This window comes from Micromonas commoda, chromosome 12 (assembly GCF_000090985.2).
Source record: "Micromonas commoda chromosome 12, complete sequence".
NCBI classification, from domain to species: Eukaryota; Viridiplantae; Chlorophyta; class Mamiellophyceae; order Mamiellales; family Mamiellaceae; genus Micromonas; species Micromonas commoda.
In genome coordinates this window covers 296,998-312,246 of record NC_013049.1, presented here as the reverse complement: position 1 = coordinate 312,246, position 15,249 = coordinate 296,998, and the positions used below count along the sequence as shown (strand labels likewise).

The following is a 15,249-nucleotide window of genomic DNA, read 5'->3' as shown; positions in this document are numbered from 1 at the left end:
AAGAAAAACAACGATCAAATCTGAATCTCATCATACCCGGTGGCGCGGAGGGACCAACCCGGGCCAGCCTGGTCCCCCAAAGCGATGGGATGCTTGTTCTCCAAGTCGGATGACAAGGTGGACAAGCTACCCAAGGATGACCAGGCCCCAGAGGAGGATCACGGGAGTCTCTCGGGGGACGGCGGGCGAGGTTTGACCGGGGCGAAATCCCCACGCAAGCCGCCCACTGTGTTCACCTCCGACGGTCCTAAACCGGTTCCCAAGGCAAGAACATTCATCGAGGAGGACGACGACTCACCCGCTAGGCCGTCGGGACCGTCCAAGGTGCTCAAGAAGCGCGTTCCCGCGCGTTTGGCTGAACAGCCGAGCAACTCGGCACCGGAAGTGGACGAGGTGCAAGATGACCTCGAGGCTGAGCTGGCCAGGGCCAAGCCGAAGAAGGGTGGCCAGACGGCGTCGGCTCCGACGGTGGACCCTGACGCTGAAGCGATTGCAGCTGAGGTGGAAAAGTTGAAGAGGCGGAAGAAGGACAAGAGCCGACTCACAGACCTCGACTCGGACGAAGATTTGGATCCCAGCGAGGAAGGGACGAGGGAGGAGTTGCTGCGGAGAAGGGCAGCGCAGCGCACATCGACGGTCGGCATGAGCAGTGGGGTGAGAAAGAAAGTTTTCGGGAAGCTCGATGATCTCAGCGATGACGAGAACTCTGGCCAGTTGATGGCTCCGGCTCTTTCATCAGCGCCCGTCCTCGGCGGACACAGGCCGCTCCTTGCTGGGTCGGGCAGAGGCCGGCCAGGACTGGCGCCGTTGAAACCTCTTGGAGGCATATCCAACGGACCGGCGTTGGGTTCGTTTCTTGCGCCGGTGCGTCGACCAGCCGGGAAGAGCGTGCCCGCGGAACAGGAAAAACCGGTATCCTTGTACCAGCAGAGGCAGCAGGAGGAGCGACAACCGAGTCCCGTGCAGGTTTCTGCTCCTCCAGAAAAGGTGGATGACGAGGAGGACTTCGTCTGGAAAGACGATGAAGAGGAGACTTTGGCCGCGCCAAGAGGGCACGTGCAGGAAATCGAACCCGCTGCGCCGTCGGTTTCACAGCTTGAAGATGACGACGAGGCTGACCTGGTTTGGAGAGACGATGAAGAAGAGCCTCCTCAGGCTGCTCAACCCCTTGTGCCGCCCGAGGCACCAGACGATGAGGAGGTTGAACGGGTCTGGAGAGACGATGAAGCTAGCACTCCGGGACGGGATGAGTACGAACATGACGTGTTTGAGACGGATGAAACCAAACCCGAAACACCCGAGGCGACCATGCTTGAGGAGATGATCGGTGAGACTGAACAATACGTGGTTGAGGAAGACGATGACTTTGAACCTGAGGAGCTTCCTGAGTCTTCTCCAGAGTCTCAAGGGGCGGTCACTCCCGCCGCATCGGCCAAGCTCGAAGACTCGCTCGTCCTAGAGGACGCGACGCCTGTTCCATTCACACCTTCATCCGAGCCGAGGCCGCCCGAGGATGACTGGGGTGGCGACGACATGGATGACGGCTTTGAGGCTGGCGGAGAGATCGACTATGAGGACGCCGCTGTAGTTGACGAGGACGAGTCAGAGGATGACGTTTGGTGATCACCGGTATAATAGCAACAATAGTCTCAAGTGATACCTTCGCAGATCCTAATTCTTATTCCTGAAGGAGATCTCAACGTTTCTCTATGGGTTTGGGCCTCGTGTCTTCGACAATTACCGGTAACATCTCGTTGTTCCTGGGGACGAGCCACGACTTATCAACCCCCAGGTCGTGCATGGCTAGCTTGATCCAGTCCGAGTGTGTCACCGCGACGATAACCTGATCCTCCACCTCGTCAAAAACTGACGCGATCCAAGTGCGGACGCGACCGACGAGCTCGTTCTCACCTTCCTCCCTGCCCGGCGTCAGGTTCACGTCGTCTTGTGCGAGCAGTCCCAACATCGCGGGCCCGTAGCACAATTTGTTCCCCAACCTCCCCGCCTCCATCAGTTTGCAAACGTATGTTTCATTTGTTTTGTCGCGCGCGCTTCTCTCAGCTTCGCTTAGATCCTTGTTCGGGATGGTCACGTTAAAGTCAAACAGGTTATCGGGGCCAAACTTCTGCTTCAGGCCGTTTTCCACGCAGCACCACCCTCGCTCGCTGACTGCGAGACCCAAACCTCGACTGGGCACGAAACATTGCGGCGCCATCAACTCGCTTGTGTCTGCCGTCTGATCAGCTTTCGTTTTGGTCATCGTGTTCGGTGTGGGGTTCGCCCTCGGCTCCGACGCTCCCAGCGTGGCGTATTGTTTAGTGTTGAGCACGTTCTGCTCTCCTTCCCATAATTGTTTTACGCTGTGGTCCATGATACCCTTGTCTCCGTCGAAATCCACGGTGACGGACCCGACCGTGTCCCCGTTCTGCAGTTTCGATGGCTCCACGTCGTCAAACCTGAACAATTCGTCGAGGTTTTGCTGGTCTACTCCCTTCTTGTACGAGACTGGCCGCCGTACCTCAAAAGGAACTCTCGTGTCAATCCTCTCCCTAAGCAGTTCGCTAACGGTCACACGACCACCCTTGATCTTGAGCACGGTTTGGTTACCGAAACCTATTTCGGTCGTCTCCAGCGTCCTCGACAGGGGGCTGGAGAACACGCGAGCCTCCCCGCCGATCTCCTTCCCCAAGCCGCTCTCGAGCACGTCCCTCACAAACTTCCTCGCATTCAACCTGCCAAAACCCGTAAGGTCGGGGTCCACCAGGTTGCCCTTGCCCTTGTAGTCGCACGGGATGTCGTTCACGGATTTGGTTTTGTGCGCGTGCAGACCCCACTGGTTGTGCATCGCCTGGGCGTGACGTAGAAAGATGAAGAGCTTGCGCTGCCCGGTGGCGCCAAGCCCCGTCTGCACCGCAGTTCGTATAGTTTCCCAGGATTCCACGGACGCGCCAAAGTTGGGCATCGACTGAAGAAGAGGACGCGCATCGTCATCGGGGTCCCCCTGACGTTTAACCTCGGACTCGGTCCACGTCTCGTACGCGAACATGCCCTGCATCGCCACGAACGGGCTCGGCGGCAGAGGCTTATCGGATTCCTGTGCACCCTGAAGGATCGGTGCGGGCTCTGGCTCGCTTTCCTGGGATTTGTACTCCCGCACCTCCCCGCCGAAAGTCAGGACCGCGACAAGCGCGAAACACAGCGCCGCGCTCCCGGCCAGAGCGTATCGAATCGCACTCGTTCCCACTCGCCGGCTCTTCACCCCCGCATCGCTCCCCCCGAGGAGGGCCGACTCCTCGTCGACGCGCGGCATCTGACCGCGGGCGCCAAAAACTTTGAACACCCCAACCCGGAGATCGCGATATCGTTCAACACCCGGGCACAGTCACGGGCAGACCAGCCCAAACGAACTGGGCACCGAGCGTTACGGATAGCACTACTTTTTTTTTTGGATCTCACTCCGACCGGCGCCTACCCCCGAAGCTGGAACCGATTGAAGCATCAGGTGTGCGGCGAAGAAGATGAACTCGACATTCGAGATCGAGGAAGTATCCTCCGACTTCTTCTCAGCGCTCGAAGACGCCGAGCTTTGCCACGGCGTCAAACGTAACCTCGCGCTGGAGATCTCGCGAGAAGCGGGGGTGCACGTTTCCGCTGTTTCTCCCCCGTTCATGCCGAAGGTGAGACGAGATGTACCGCCCGACGATGCGAAGATCGGTGATCCGGGGGGCGGCAAAGAAAATGTGTGTGTCTCCCAAGAGGGAAAAACGACCGCCCGTAAGCGTCGGCTTCCAGCGTCTCTCTCCCCCGCCGTCGCTTTACCACTCCCAGAGGGGTGCCACGATTTGCCGAATTCCCTCCCAGATCTGCACTTCCCCGGGTCTGTGGTCCTTTGTGAGACGCCTCAGGAGGTGGATTCTGCGGTGGCGAGGATTCGGCGACTGACTGCGATTCCGTCAGCTCCTCGCACGTTCGGCTGGGATATCGAGTGGCTCGTCTCGTTCAAGGCGGGAACGGAGCCGAGGTTGACCAGCCTCATGCAATTCTGCTACAGACCCCGACCACCGGCGAAGGCTGTGTGTTTTCTGTTGAGACTTTGCCTCACGGGAGTGACGGAGTCTCTGAGGGAGCTGCTGGTGGATCCAACGATTGTGAAAGTTGGTCTGAACGCACGAGGGGACGCTCACAAGATAAGGAGGGACTTTAACGTGGCGGTTGAGGGAGTTCTGGAGCTCAGGGATTTTGCGAGGGAGAGGGCGGCGCGGCCTGGACATCCCGGTTCTGCCCCCGAGAGCTACTCACTGGCCGCGCTCGTGGAGTGGCAGCTGTCGCACCGCCTGCCAAAGCACGCTTCGAGTCGTATGAGCGATTGGGAGGCTCCAAAACTCACAGAGGATCAAGTGACTTATGCCGCTCTGGATGGATGGGCAAGTTTGCTCGTCTTTGAGACGCTGCAAACCCTCCCCCCTGTCACCGATTCGTTCGTCGAGCCGTCCCCGGCGGCAGCCGAAGAGAAGGAGGATGTTGAGATGACCGCCGAGACAGTGTGCGTTGACGATCCCTGGGACATCAACCAGATCACGCCGGCGGCTCCTGCCTTCTGGCAAGGACAACTCAGCCCGGCCAAGACCGAAGTTCACTACCTCCACCTCGACCGGGGATGGAGCGGAGCGCAAATCGCAGCAATCAAGGGGGTGCAGGTTAGCACTGCGGACGGGTACATCGCCGATGCGATTCGTGCTGGCAAGGCGTACAGGTTCGGTGTCCTCGGCGTCACCCGGAGGACGCTGTCCCTCGTGGAAAACGCGTGGCACAGGCATCGGAGGACCATAGACGCAGAGGCACAGCAGACGGTGACGCCTCCTCTTGCTCTTCGGGAGAACACCGACGCTGACTCCGCGGTGCATCGTCGCACGATTCGTGCCGTGAAGGACATACTGATGGAGCAAGCGCCTGGTTCGAACATTTCTTGGGCTGAGTGCGACTTCAGCCTCTGCCACCTCCAGCGACTTGAATTACTCGCCGCAGGCGATGCTGCCTCTCGCCTACAGCTTATCAGTCCTCTGCCGCCTAAACGGTGAACTAGCTAAAACGTAGTGTTGTACATTACATCTGAACCATCCTGCGCAACCGCAGCTTCATCAATGGTCCGCGCCCATGGGGCCGAATATGCCCTCTTTCTTGAGCGTGCGCAGGAACTCGAGCGCGAAAGGGGCTGGATCGTCGGGCTTGAACTGGATCATGTACGCCGACATCTTACTTACGATGGTGTGAAATTCCGGCGAGTCGGCATAGTTCGTCACTTCCTCGTGCAGATCTGCTTCCTCTCCCATCGGGTGTTTCCCCGGTCCTGTGTGCGCAGGCTCCGCCCTCCCCTCGATCTCCTTCGTGAGGAACTCGATCATGAACTCCAGCGGGTCCGGGGCGAAGGCAGCGATGCAGGCCTGCATCATCCTTGTCAACAGCTCCTTTGCATCCTCACGCCTCCCGAATTTTTCGTTCGCAACCTTGATGTGCAGCTTCTCAAACTCCTGCCTCCGCACGATGTCCGTGTCGATCTCCTCCCCCCCTTTTGGGAATCGGGATATCATGGACTGTTCCGTCTTCGCAAGCTCCTTCGTGTGATAGGCACGATCCCTTCGAAGATTTTACGCACGCTGTTACGCGTCTGAACGCTCGCGGTGGTAGAAAACAACCGGGGGCTTCGCCACTCGTGTCAACTTGTTGGTGAGTGTGAAGGCCCAGCGTTCCTAATACGGCTTTCCGTGGAAATTGCCAAAAGCCGGTCAGCCGGTTCTACGGTCTGGCCGGTAGAGCTGATTTTGAGAGGGCACCCATTTCGTTGGCAGGGCCACACCACTCCGCCAGGGGGGGCGCGAGAGGATAACCTTCGGTTGGAGGTGAATATCATCAGTGTGCTGGCATAGGACCGAGCCCAGCATGGGGAAGGTGAATTCCTTCGATGATCCCCCTCAACCCACCGCCTCCCCCGAGTTCGCGCGTCCCCCATAGGGTTTCTCCCAACTTCGTTGACACGCTCTTCCCCTCTTCCTCTCGCTCGCAGGGGAGCAAGACTTTAGCCCCCGGCGACGCCTACCGCAGAGAGCAGAAGAAGAAACAGCTCGCCAAGAACAAGGCTGCGCGTAAGGAAGCTCGCGAGGATGCTCTGCAAAAGTCGGATATCGGAAGCCTTCGAGCGGAGCTAAAGAGGCTCCAGGCTGAGAAAAGCATGAACACAGAGATGGCGCGGGATAAGGAGCAACGCATGAAGCAGCTCGAGAATGGGATCAAATGGCACGAGGAGCAGCGCAAGGCGAACGCGGGGAAAACACCAGCGCCAGCACCCGCCGTGCCCAAGGTGAAGGGTATCGGGGCCCTGAAGGGACTGGAGGTTGTCGTCGCAGGCAGCACAGGCAGCAGAGGGCTTGGATTGGGAACGTTCAGGCCACAGGACTCCGTCTACTATCACCCGACGCTCAATCCGACTGGGAGGCCCCCCGCAGGTAAGCCGCAGAAATACAAGGCGGCATCTGAGTACCATGACGAGGAGGAAGCGGGCGCTGACGAGGAAGAAGAGTACGAGTACCAGGAGTTGGACCTGGTGGTGCAGGGTGAGGGTCCGCTCTTGCCGCCGCCAGGGGCGCCAGCGACGCTGCCCCCACCTCCAGGTCCACCCCCCGGGGCACCGCCGGGGCCGCCCCCCGGGCCGCCCCCCGGGCCGCCCCCTGGGCCGCCCCCTGGACCGCCCCCTGGAGGTGCACCCGGTCCTCCGCCCGGTCCTCCGCCCGGTCCTCCGCCTGGTCCCCCGCCCGGACCGCCTCCGGGCTCGCCTCCGTCAGACGACGAGGTCCCGTTGCCGCCCCCTCCCGGACCACCCCCCGGGGTGGAAGATGAGATGCCTCCGGTCCCTCCTCCCCCGCCGGCGAGCGCCCACCTGCTTCCTACCCCCGGACCGCCGGGAATGGCGCCGCAACCTCAGATGGTCCAGATGGTCCCCGTCCGGATGGTTCCCGTGCCTGTGGCTCCCCAATCGCCACCACCCCCGCGGTTCAGGCAGGTCACGTCCGCGCCGCCTATTCCAAATCCGAACAATCCGGTAAGGTCCGCTCTGCCCCGCTCGGTTGCGGCGGCGGCGTTCACTCGCGCGGCGGCGCCGACTGTCCAGAAGCTGGTGCCGGCGCAGCACAATCCAGCGCTCAAGGCGCTCGTGCCTGCTTCGGTCCGGATCCAGCGGCAGAAAGAGGTGGTACCACCATCGAAACGACAGCGGGTCCTAAACGCCGCGCCAGCGAAGCAACCGGCGCCCGAGGAAAAGAGTGGAAAGGCGGCTGAGGATGACCAATATCTCGGTTTCCTGGATGAGGTCGCACATCTCGGTGCGTTCGAAGGTTGAATGAAACTTCACACAACATAGCTCAGTAGCTAGTCTAAACGTAGTTGGAAAGAATAGCAAATCAAAGAAAACGTGGCATCACCACTGCCCCCCATACAACATGTAGTTGTCCACGCGCGTGGGATATCCGAAGACGTCGTCTGCCGCCGCCGCCTCGTGCCCATCAGGCTCACACTCAACGGCTCTCCCCAGGAGCGCCGGCTGGGATATGACCAGCGTAACCAGGTCCTCATCTTCGTGTTGTCGTCGTAGCTCCACCATGGTGCGTATAAGCTCGGATGTGTCCATCGCGAGGATCGTCGGCTCCTCGAACACGCACTGAACCGCAACTCTCAGCCCCACGCCGAGGACGGACGATACCCTGGCGAGGGTGTCTGCGAATTCCTCCGGCGTAACCGTATGGCCGCACAGCGCGCGACGCGACCGCACGAGGAAGTCGTGGTGCCTCCTAGTTATGTGCGCGTTCATATCCGCCACTCGACCGCCCATGTATGGACCGCTTGGGACTCCGTGGAACGGAGCGTCGTACGCTGCGTACCAGCAACTCTCCTTCAGTGTCTCCCACTCCATGGAAGTTTTGGCTCTCTCACGGCCAAAGTCCACCTTTTGCCAGAGCGCCTCGATGTCGGTGTAGGTGCTGGCGACCGCCCGAATGCCGATGCGGAGCGGTTGACGGTGTCCTCTCGACGACATGGTCGCCCTTCTCACGTCTCTCGGTGAAGTGCGCGCGTGAAGGTGCGGCGCGCAGTAAGCCAGCGAAGACATCCTTTTTGCCGCGAAGAATTGCCAAAGAATCTATTCGTTCAATTTGAGACCGTAGTCGCGGCACTCCCGAGGGCTCTTTTCGCGCGTTCGACGGCGATTTAAGCCTGTGATAGAAGCGATGACGGGTTGCCACTCAATCGCAAGCGGACCACGTGCACCTTTTTGCTCGAGCACGTCGAGCGAGAGCGCGAGGCGGTGGACTGTCGTGGCGAAATAAAATGGCGCGCAGGTGCTGACCTGGACTCCAGTTGCTTTTCCGGAACCACCGCAGATACTGGATGTTGAGTTCCCCTCGACGAGAGCCGTGGAAAGTGACAAGCTGTGTGACTGGTACGCGGTCAGAAAATCGTCATCTCGGCACCCCAAACACGAGAAAAATGAAAAACGCCGGCCGTATTGCAACCGACCAAAACTGCAAAAGAGGAGCACTCGAAATATCCTCCGCCCTTTGGTGGTTTCCGAGCCCGTCATAGCCCGAGACCGCGATGCATGTGGTGAAGCCCGCAAGGCGCCTGTCGCACGACGGGCGCCCAAGCGGATGGGGTAATACGTCGGACATCGAGGATGTGCCAGCTGACCTGCGGGTGGTGTCGCTCCTGCCGTCAGCCACCGAGATAATAGGCGCGCTCGGAATTCGGGAACGATTGGTCGGATGCACGCACGAGTGCGATGCGTGCCCGGATGAGTCGGGGATGCAGGCGGCGCTGGCCGCTGGAGTCAGGAGGGTGACGTCCAGCGCGATAGACCCTCACATCACGACGCAGAGAGACATCGACGCTGCGGTCAGCGAGCACGCCGCCACGGCTGCGAAGCGCGAGGTCGACGCCGCTCGGGGCGCCACCGCCGCCGAGTTGGGAGATGACGAGGGGGACCCACCACCGCTTTACAGCGTACACAACGAGCTCGTCGCCGAGCTGAAACCCACCGTGATCCTCACCCAGTCTCTGTGCAAGGTGTGCGCGGTGAGCGAGGACGACCTCAAGGGAGCCGCCGCGTCGTGCGGTCTCCACAGCGACGCTCCGTCAACGCTCACCGAGGTTGGCGCCAGCATCGAAAACATAGCGGCGGCGTGCGGGGTTCCACAGAGGGGCAAGCGCGCGCGAGAGAGGTTCGAGGCGCAGCTGGCGGAGGTGGCAGGAGCCGTAGCCGGAGCAAGATCCAGTGGAAAGTGCGGTGTTAGGCCTTCCGTGCTGCTGCTGGAGTGGCTGGACCCCGTATTCGACGGGGGGCACTGGGTGCCCGGTATGATGCGGGTCGCTGGGTGCGAGCCGAGCCTCAATTCCAAGGAGGGATCCAGGAGCAGCAGGAGAGAGTGGGGCGATGTGACGGCCGTGGACCCAGATGTGGTGCTCGTGGCGTGCTGCGGATTTGATCTGCGGCGCAACGCGGCGGATGCGGCAGCCGCTCTGGCGGTGAATAACGGTGACAACGCCTTTGCCAGACTTCGAGCCGTGAGGATGGGGAGGTGTTTTGTGTTGGACGGCAATAAGTATTTTGCGAGGCCAGCTCCCGCGTTAGCAGTCGGGGCTGCTTTGGTCGCGAGGTGCGCGCACGACGGTGATGAGAACGTTGTGGCTGCGCTCGAGAGCCTCTCGTTTTATCCCGATTGCGCAAAGCTGGACGACAGTCGCAATCTCGCATGGGCTCGAGTGGAGGGTGCCGGTGCGCAGGCCACGGAACTCAATCATCTGTTGAGACAGATGCCAGAGGCGGGTTTCGAGGAGCCTGACGTACCGGATATCGAGGATTTCGACGGACTGCATGAGGAGGCATGTGCGCGGGGGGATCACTTTTACATCGATCCCAAAACTGGGTACATGGTCATGACGAAAATAAAGCACGAGGCTCGAGGGCGGTGCTGCGGGAGTGGTTGTAGGCACTGCCCATTTGCGCACGTCAACGTCAGAGACAAGGCACGGTGCATTCAGGTGCCCGCGATGCTGTACACACCCGTCGATGGTCTCGCGTCCGATGTGGTTGTCTTGATGTGGAGTGGGGGCAAGGATTCGTTCCTGGCTCTTCGTGCCATGCTCAAACCTGGCGGTGCGCTCCACGACGTCGGACCATTGGGTGTCGTACTGCTCACTACGTTCGATGCCACCTCTCGAATAGTTGCACATCAGGAAGTGAGTGCCAAGGACGTGGAAAAACAGGCTCAGCACCTTAATGTCGGTCTTGTGGGCGTGCCTTTGCACCGTCACGCCGGGACAGGATACGTTTCGCGCCTTGAAGCCGCGCTGGAGGTTGTGACCAGTCTTGGATGCAAAGTGAAAGCGCTCGCATGCGGAGACCTGCACCTGGAGCACATACGATCGTGGAGAGAGGAGGCAGTGGGTCGTGGGCTGGGGATGAAAATTCTATATCCCGTGTGGTCCGATGTCGCTGGTGAGAACTACGCGGCACTGACCGAGGATCTTGTCGCCAGTGGTGTGCCGTGCACGGTCACGGCCGTGACTGATGAGGCCGCCGCCGCTGCGGGCGCGACGGTGGGAGCCCAGTTCACTCCAGAGCTCTCTAGCAAACTTCAAGCATCGGGCAAGGACGCGTTTGGGGAAAAAGGCGAATTCCACACCTTGGCGCGGGTGTGGAAAGTGCCGCGTGAGCTCGCGTTGGGAATCTGAGAATGTCTAGTTTCCGTATAATCAGTTGCCGGGGTCCTCTCCGGTCGCTTGCTTCACGAGCTGTTTAAGATCCGCCATCACCTTTTGCTCTCGCAACGCCTTCTCCTCGTAATTGATCATCGCGAGCGCCGCCTTTTCCTCCGCGCTGTACACCTGGTTCTCTTTTCGGATGCGAATCGCGTTCATGCGTGAGTGCCTCGATCCACTCATCACGTATCCGAGGTCCTCAAACCTGGAGATCTCATCTGCAGAGAGGCCAACCTCACCTCGACGAGGGATGCGCTTACCACTCTGAACGAAGGCAGCCATCGCGTCTCCTTCCCCGGGTCGGAGGGCACCGCCGTAATCCCCTGGTTTCGCATGTGCAGCCATCGGAGGCGGCGCGGGTCCGACGAAATGGTCCTCTTCAGCAGCCTGTTCTGCAGCTCGCGCCGCTTCTGCCGCCTCCGCTGCCTTTTGCTGCTCGAGGAACTCTCGGAACCGGCGCGCCTCGTCCGCCCCGTCGCCGCCTTTCCCCTCATCCTCGCCACCCGATGAGGAGGAGGAGGACGAGCTGTCACTGCTACTGCTGCTGCTGCTGCTGGACGATGATGAGGATGAAGACGAGGTTGGCGACCTCTTTCTTCGCTTCTTCTTGGACCCCTTCTTGCTCCCCTTCCTGGGCTCGGGCTCGGGCGACGCCTTCCTCTTTTTGGATTTCTTGCCCCCTTTCTTCCCCACGTGATCGCTATCGTTTGCTGCCTCAACGGGTTTCATCTGTTGCTCGGAGGAAGGCGCGGGCTCTGGCTCTGGGGATGGGCTCGGCGTGTTGGCCCACAAGAACTTTGTCCTCGACAGCTTCTCGCGCTTCAACCGCCTGTAGTCCCTGTAGTCAACAGCCTTGGCGCGAAGCTCCTCATCAGAAGCGTCGCCCGGAGGTGCTCCCTCGCCCCGACCACCGTAGCCGCCGTAGCCGCCTCGCCCCCCACCCCTGCCTCCGCCCCGGCCGCCACGATCGTTGTAATCCTTGCGGTATGGACCGTAGTCTGGGCTGTCCCGCCGCCGCCCACCCCGCCCACCTCTTCCGCGCCCCGGTGGGCTCCTGTCACGAGACCTCGATCGCCTCCGCGGCGGTGGCGATCGGGAGCGTGATCGATATCGCCGCGGTGAGGGAGATCGACTTCGGCCCATCCCTCTTGACACGTGAGATCTGCCGCTGAGGGGAGTGCCGCCTCAGGCCAAATTAGTCCGTGGCCTCGTAAAGGAAAGTGACACGCAAGCGACGAAAATCCACTTTCGTCGTCCACATTCCCAACGCCCCCACCATGGGCAGCGCGGCATTCAAGGGATCGAGGGTAAATCCCGACGGATCTGTCGATTCCGGCACTCCGCGAACCCCGAGGACGGCCCGTCGAAGCAACAGACCGGATCGCGTGACCAAGGACACGAAGAACGGAGCGGGTGGTAGACTAACAACGCCCCGTGGCCGAATTGAGCGCAACCAGGGCGTGAACGGCGAACAGGCAACCCCGGGAGGTAAGCGTCTGGACTTCGTATTAGCGGATACTCGGGCATTGCCGAAGGAGAAACAACACAATGGCGGGGTTCATTTCTCAGATAAGGTGGCGGAGCGCGTCAGCGAGCTTGCCCATCGGGGCGAGGAAGCGCTGCAAACTAAGGCTCCCACTCGTCAGCTGAGGAGGTCGGCGGGGGCGAAACAGCCTTACGCCTCGGGCGGCGGAAGCAGTTGGCGCGACCGCGTGGAGAAGGCAAAGATGAACGCAGCGGCGACCATCTCCGTCGCCGGTCTTCTCAGCTCAGGACTCGGCGACATGAGAAAGACGCGCAACTACTTCGACACGATGCCTCCGGCTCTGGAAGAGAGCCTCGATGTGGACTACGAGGGCTTCATCGCAGAGTATACCAAGGTGGAGAAGGTGTTCGAAGAAGCAAGGCGAGCGACGGGTAAAGATAAGAAGAGACGCAACCATTCAAAGACTCAGGAGGAGGCGAACACAGAGGATGCCGCTGTTGACTCTGCCCAAGCTTTGCACGACGCTCGCGAAGGTGTCGAAGTGATTGATGCCCGTATTTCGAGCAGCCTAACGGCGATGCAGGCATACCTGGGCCGAGCAAACGAGGATGTAGTCATCCAAAATGTCCAGATACGATTTCCAAACGCAGATTCGCAGGAGATGTGGATGAGCGCGCCTGAGAACAAGCCAGAAATCATGAGGATGCTTTCAGAGGTCAGATCTGGCGGTGGGTATGGCACAATAGCCCTGCTCGTATTCGCGGGCGATCTCGGACCAATGCGCGAGGGAGGTAAGCGGCGTCCACTTTATTCTATCGATCCTTTCGATCTTCTTGGGGAGCTACATCAAGAGCAGAGAGAGCACGACCTGGCGGCAACCTCTGCAACGCAAGCAGACGCAGATGGCGTCGAGGAAAGGCAGACCACCTGGCTTCCGTCCACCACACACTTCGAAGGTATGTGCGTCGGTGCTCGCATGATGACACAGCTTCAGCTCAACATCTCGGAACAATTCGGGGCGAACGCTCTTGAGGCCATCAAACTGATCATGGTGGTGTCGGATGCAACACAGTCCACAGTGGTGAAGGACATGCGTTCAAATAATTTTTACGGCTTTGCCAAGCAGCATGTCCTGTTCATCAACCAGCATTCGTATCCTGGATTCCGCTACGTCCCCGAGTTAAAAGTGTTTTGTGAAGATCCCTCAGCTAGAAGCGCGCGATATGGATCAGGTTTTGTCATGGAGCAGCTCACGTATCCGGGCGAGGCTTTCCTGTTCAAGCAAGGGAGGGAGAGGTCTCATCTTGTCGAAAGTGTTTTGGATTATTTGTTGAGCGTCGGGGTGGAGTGGATTTACAAAACGAACATCAGAACGGTGGGAGAGGATGCGTTCGACACCAAGTTCGCGGCACACGCGTTTGCTCTGAGAGAAAAGTATGACGCGAACATGGTGATTGAAACAGTGGAGACAACTGCACAAACCAGTTGTAAGTGGGGTAATGTCGCGATGACTTCAACGAGCAACTCACAGTTCGCTCGCATCCTCGGTGTAGACACCATCTCTCCTTCTGACAGGATCAATACTCTTAATGCCATGATGGCAGCACAGCCAGAAAATCGCAAGACTTTGTACAGCGCAACCGGCCGCTGGATGGTGGAGCTTTCTGCGCTGCAGGAGGCCCTGGAAACGGCAAGGTTCACACCGAGCTTCTGCCTTGAGCACTTACTCGAAGCTGAGCCTAACCTAAGGCGTCTGAGAGCTGCGCCAGCCGTTTACCCACAGGTTCACGCGCATGATTTAACTTGTGTGGCCGCGATACGTGCTGTTTGCGTCTCGAGGTCGCAAGAGAACGCTCCAAGGGACCTCGGTACTCCGATTATTGACGATCCGATTCAAACGTATCAGTACATGGCGAAGGTTCAGGATCGCACCATTGCTTTCCAGACGATGGTAAAGCAATCCTACATGAACACTATGTCGACTGGTGTAAAGGGCCCAAGTATGGTCATGATGAGCTCGAGTGGAAGAAGTCGACATGTGATTGTCGTGGCAATTGTGGACAGCGAAGCCTGTGGCAGAATCCTTGATGTTGTCAATGCCTTGCTAATCCCTGGAGTCGATGAATTTCACTTGGTACATGTTTGCAAGAATGCCGAAGCGTTCAGACAAGCAGGCACAATGTTATCTCAGTACGACGTTGACAACGTGGTGCACCTTGTACGGCATGTCATCCCCCAGAAGCAAGGCGTTTCCACAGCAGAAGCAATCACAAACAAAGCTGTGCAACTAAACGCCACGTTAATTGTAGTTGCGTCTGAAAAGCTTGACAGATCAAGGGAGGCCAAAGTGGGTTCGGTGGCTCTCGCTCTTTGCAAGGCACAGATTGCATCGGGACAGAAGGACAAGGAGTTGCCTTGCTCCATCCTTGTGGTGAAGAATCACTCCAAAACACCCAATGTAGTGAAATCGCCGGCAGGCAGTCTTTCCTTTGTCATTGGCGTGGACGTGGACTCTTCAGAGCTGTTTGAGTTCACCTGCAATCTCGGACGTCGTGGCAAGGACAAACTGTACCTCGCGCACTGTACAGGACCGATGGGAGTGCATCGCAAAGCGTCTAGGGATGAAGATAATATCATCACCAAGTTCAAGGAGAGAGCCATCGCTAATGGATTCGTTGCCGTTGGTCGCTCGCTTGACGGTAAACCCAGCTTGGAGCTGCCAAAATTCCAGTCCCAAGTGCAAGGTGATATTATAGCAGTATCTGCTTCGCGCGATACAGGTGAAGTGTCCAAAGGTGTGGTCGCTATGCTGAAAGATCCTCTCGCTGCAGCGGTGCTTGTCTACAAGCCAAAACTTATGAACTCTAGTCAGCTATTATAGAGCCACCTTCGAAGGTAGTAGCTAGCGGCTAAAGTATCAATGTAGACTCATAGATAAGCATAGCGCCCTGTCGCCACCA

At 59.1% G+C, this 15,249-nt stretch overlaps 9 protein-coding genes across 9 annotated transcripts; 5 read left to right on the top strand and 4 right to left on the bottom strand.

The window, feature by feature from the left end:
* Positions 1 to 84: 84 nt before the first annotated feature.
* MICPUN_52583 (predicted protein) lies at positions 85 to 1,656 on the top strand (the record flags this gene model as incomplete). Its single annotated transcript, XM_002509188.1, has 1 exon — positions 85 to 1,656. The coding sequence occupies one exon, from the start codon at positions 85 to 87 to the stop codon at positions 1,621 to 1,623; it is 1,539 nt and encodes a 512-aa protein (XP_002509234.1). The 3' UTR covers positions 1,624 to 1,656.
* A 40-nt stretch (positions 1,657 to 1,696) lies between these two features.
* Positions 1,697 to 3,310, bottom strand: MICPUN_63194 (predicted protein; the record flags this gene model as incomplete). The annotated part of the gene is made up of 1 exon (XM_002508947.1): positions 1,697 to 3,310. One exon carries the CDS (start codon positions 3,308 to 3,310, stop codon positions 1,697 to 1,699), a length of 1,614 nt encoding a protein of 537 aa, XP_002508993.1.
* Positions 3,311 to 3,518: 208 nt separating this feature from the next.
* Positions 3,519 to 5,078, top strand: MICPUN_63195 (predicted protein; the record flags this gene model as incomplete). The annotated part of the gene is made up of 1 exon (XM_002509187.1): positions 3,519 to 5,078. The coding sequence occupies one exon, from the start codon at positions 3,519 to 3,521 to the stop codon at positions 5,076 to 5,078; it is 1,560 nt and encodes a 519-aa protein (XP_002509233.1).
* Positions 5,079 to 5,135: 57 nt separating this feature from the next.
* Positions 5,136 to 5,588, bottom strand: MICPUN_63196 (predicted protein; the record flags this gene model as incomplete). Its single annotated transcript, XM_002508946.1, has 1 exon — positions 5,136 to 5,588. The coding sequence occupies one exon, from the start codon at positions 5,586 to 5,588 to the stop codon at positions 5,139 to 5,141; it is 450 nt and encodes a 149-aa protein (XP_002508992.1). The 3' UTR covers positions 5,136 to 5,138.
* Positions 5,589 to 5,937: 349 nt separating this feature from the next.
* Positions 5,938 to 7,390, top strand: MICPUN_103527 (predicted protein; the record flags this gene model as incomplete). The annotated part of the gene is made up of 2 exons (XM_002509186.1): positions 5,938 to 5,946; positions 6,062 to 7,390. 2 exons carry the CDS (start codon positions 5,938 to 5,940, stop codon positions 7,388 to 7,390), a joined length of 1,338 nt encoding a protein of 445 aa, XP_002509232.1.
* A 78-nt stretch (positions 7,391 to 7,468) lies between these two features.
* On the bottom strand, positions 7,469 to 8,083 carry MICPUN_63198 (predicted protein; the record flags this gene model as incomplete). The annotated part of the gene is made up of 1 exon (XM_002508945.1): positions 7,469 to 8,083. One exon carries the CDS (start codon positions 8,081 to 8,083, stop codon positions 7,469 to 7,471), a length of 615 nt encoding a protein of 204 aa, XP_002508991.1.
* Positions 8,084 to 8,640: 557 nt separating this feature from the next.
* MICPUN_87285 (ATP-binding cassette superfamily) lies at positions 8,641 to 9,708 on the top strand (the record flags this gene model as incomplete). Its single annotated transcript, XM_002509185.1, has 2 exons — positions 8,641 to 8,937; positions 9,022 to 9,708. Coding segments are annotated over 2 exons (984 nt in total), but the record flags the coding sequence as incomplete, so codon positions are not given.
* A 1,089-nt stretch (positions 9,709 to 10,797) lies between these two features.
* On the bottom strand, positions 10,798 to 11,148 carry MICPUN_87262 (predicted protein; the record flags this gene model as incomplete). The annotated part of the gene is made up of 1 exon (XM_002508944.1): positions 10,798 to 11,148. The coding sequence occupies one exon, from the start codon at positions 11,146 to 11,148 to the stop codon at positions 10,798 to 10,800; it is 351 nt and encodes a 116-aa protein (XP_002508990.1).
* Positions 11,149 to 12,080: 932 nt separating this feature from the next.
* On the top strand, positions 12,081 to 15,170 carry MICPUN_63201 (predicted protein; the record flags this gene model as incomplete). Its single annotated transcript, XM_002509184.1, has 1 exon — positions 12,081 to 15,170. The coding sequence occupies one exon, from the start codon at positions 12,081 to 12,083 to the stop codon at positions 15,168 to 15,170; it is 3,090 nt and encodes a 1,029-aa protein (XP_002509230.1).
* Positions 15,171 to 15,249: the final 79 nt, after the last annotated feature.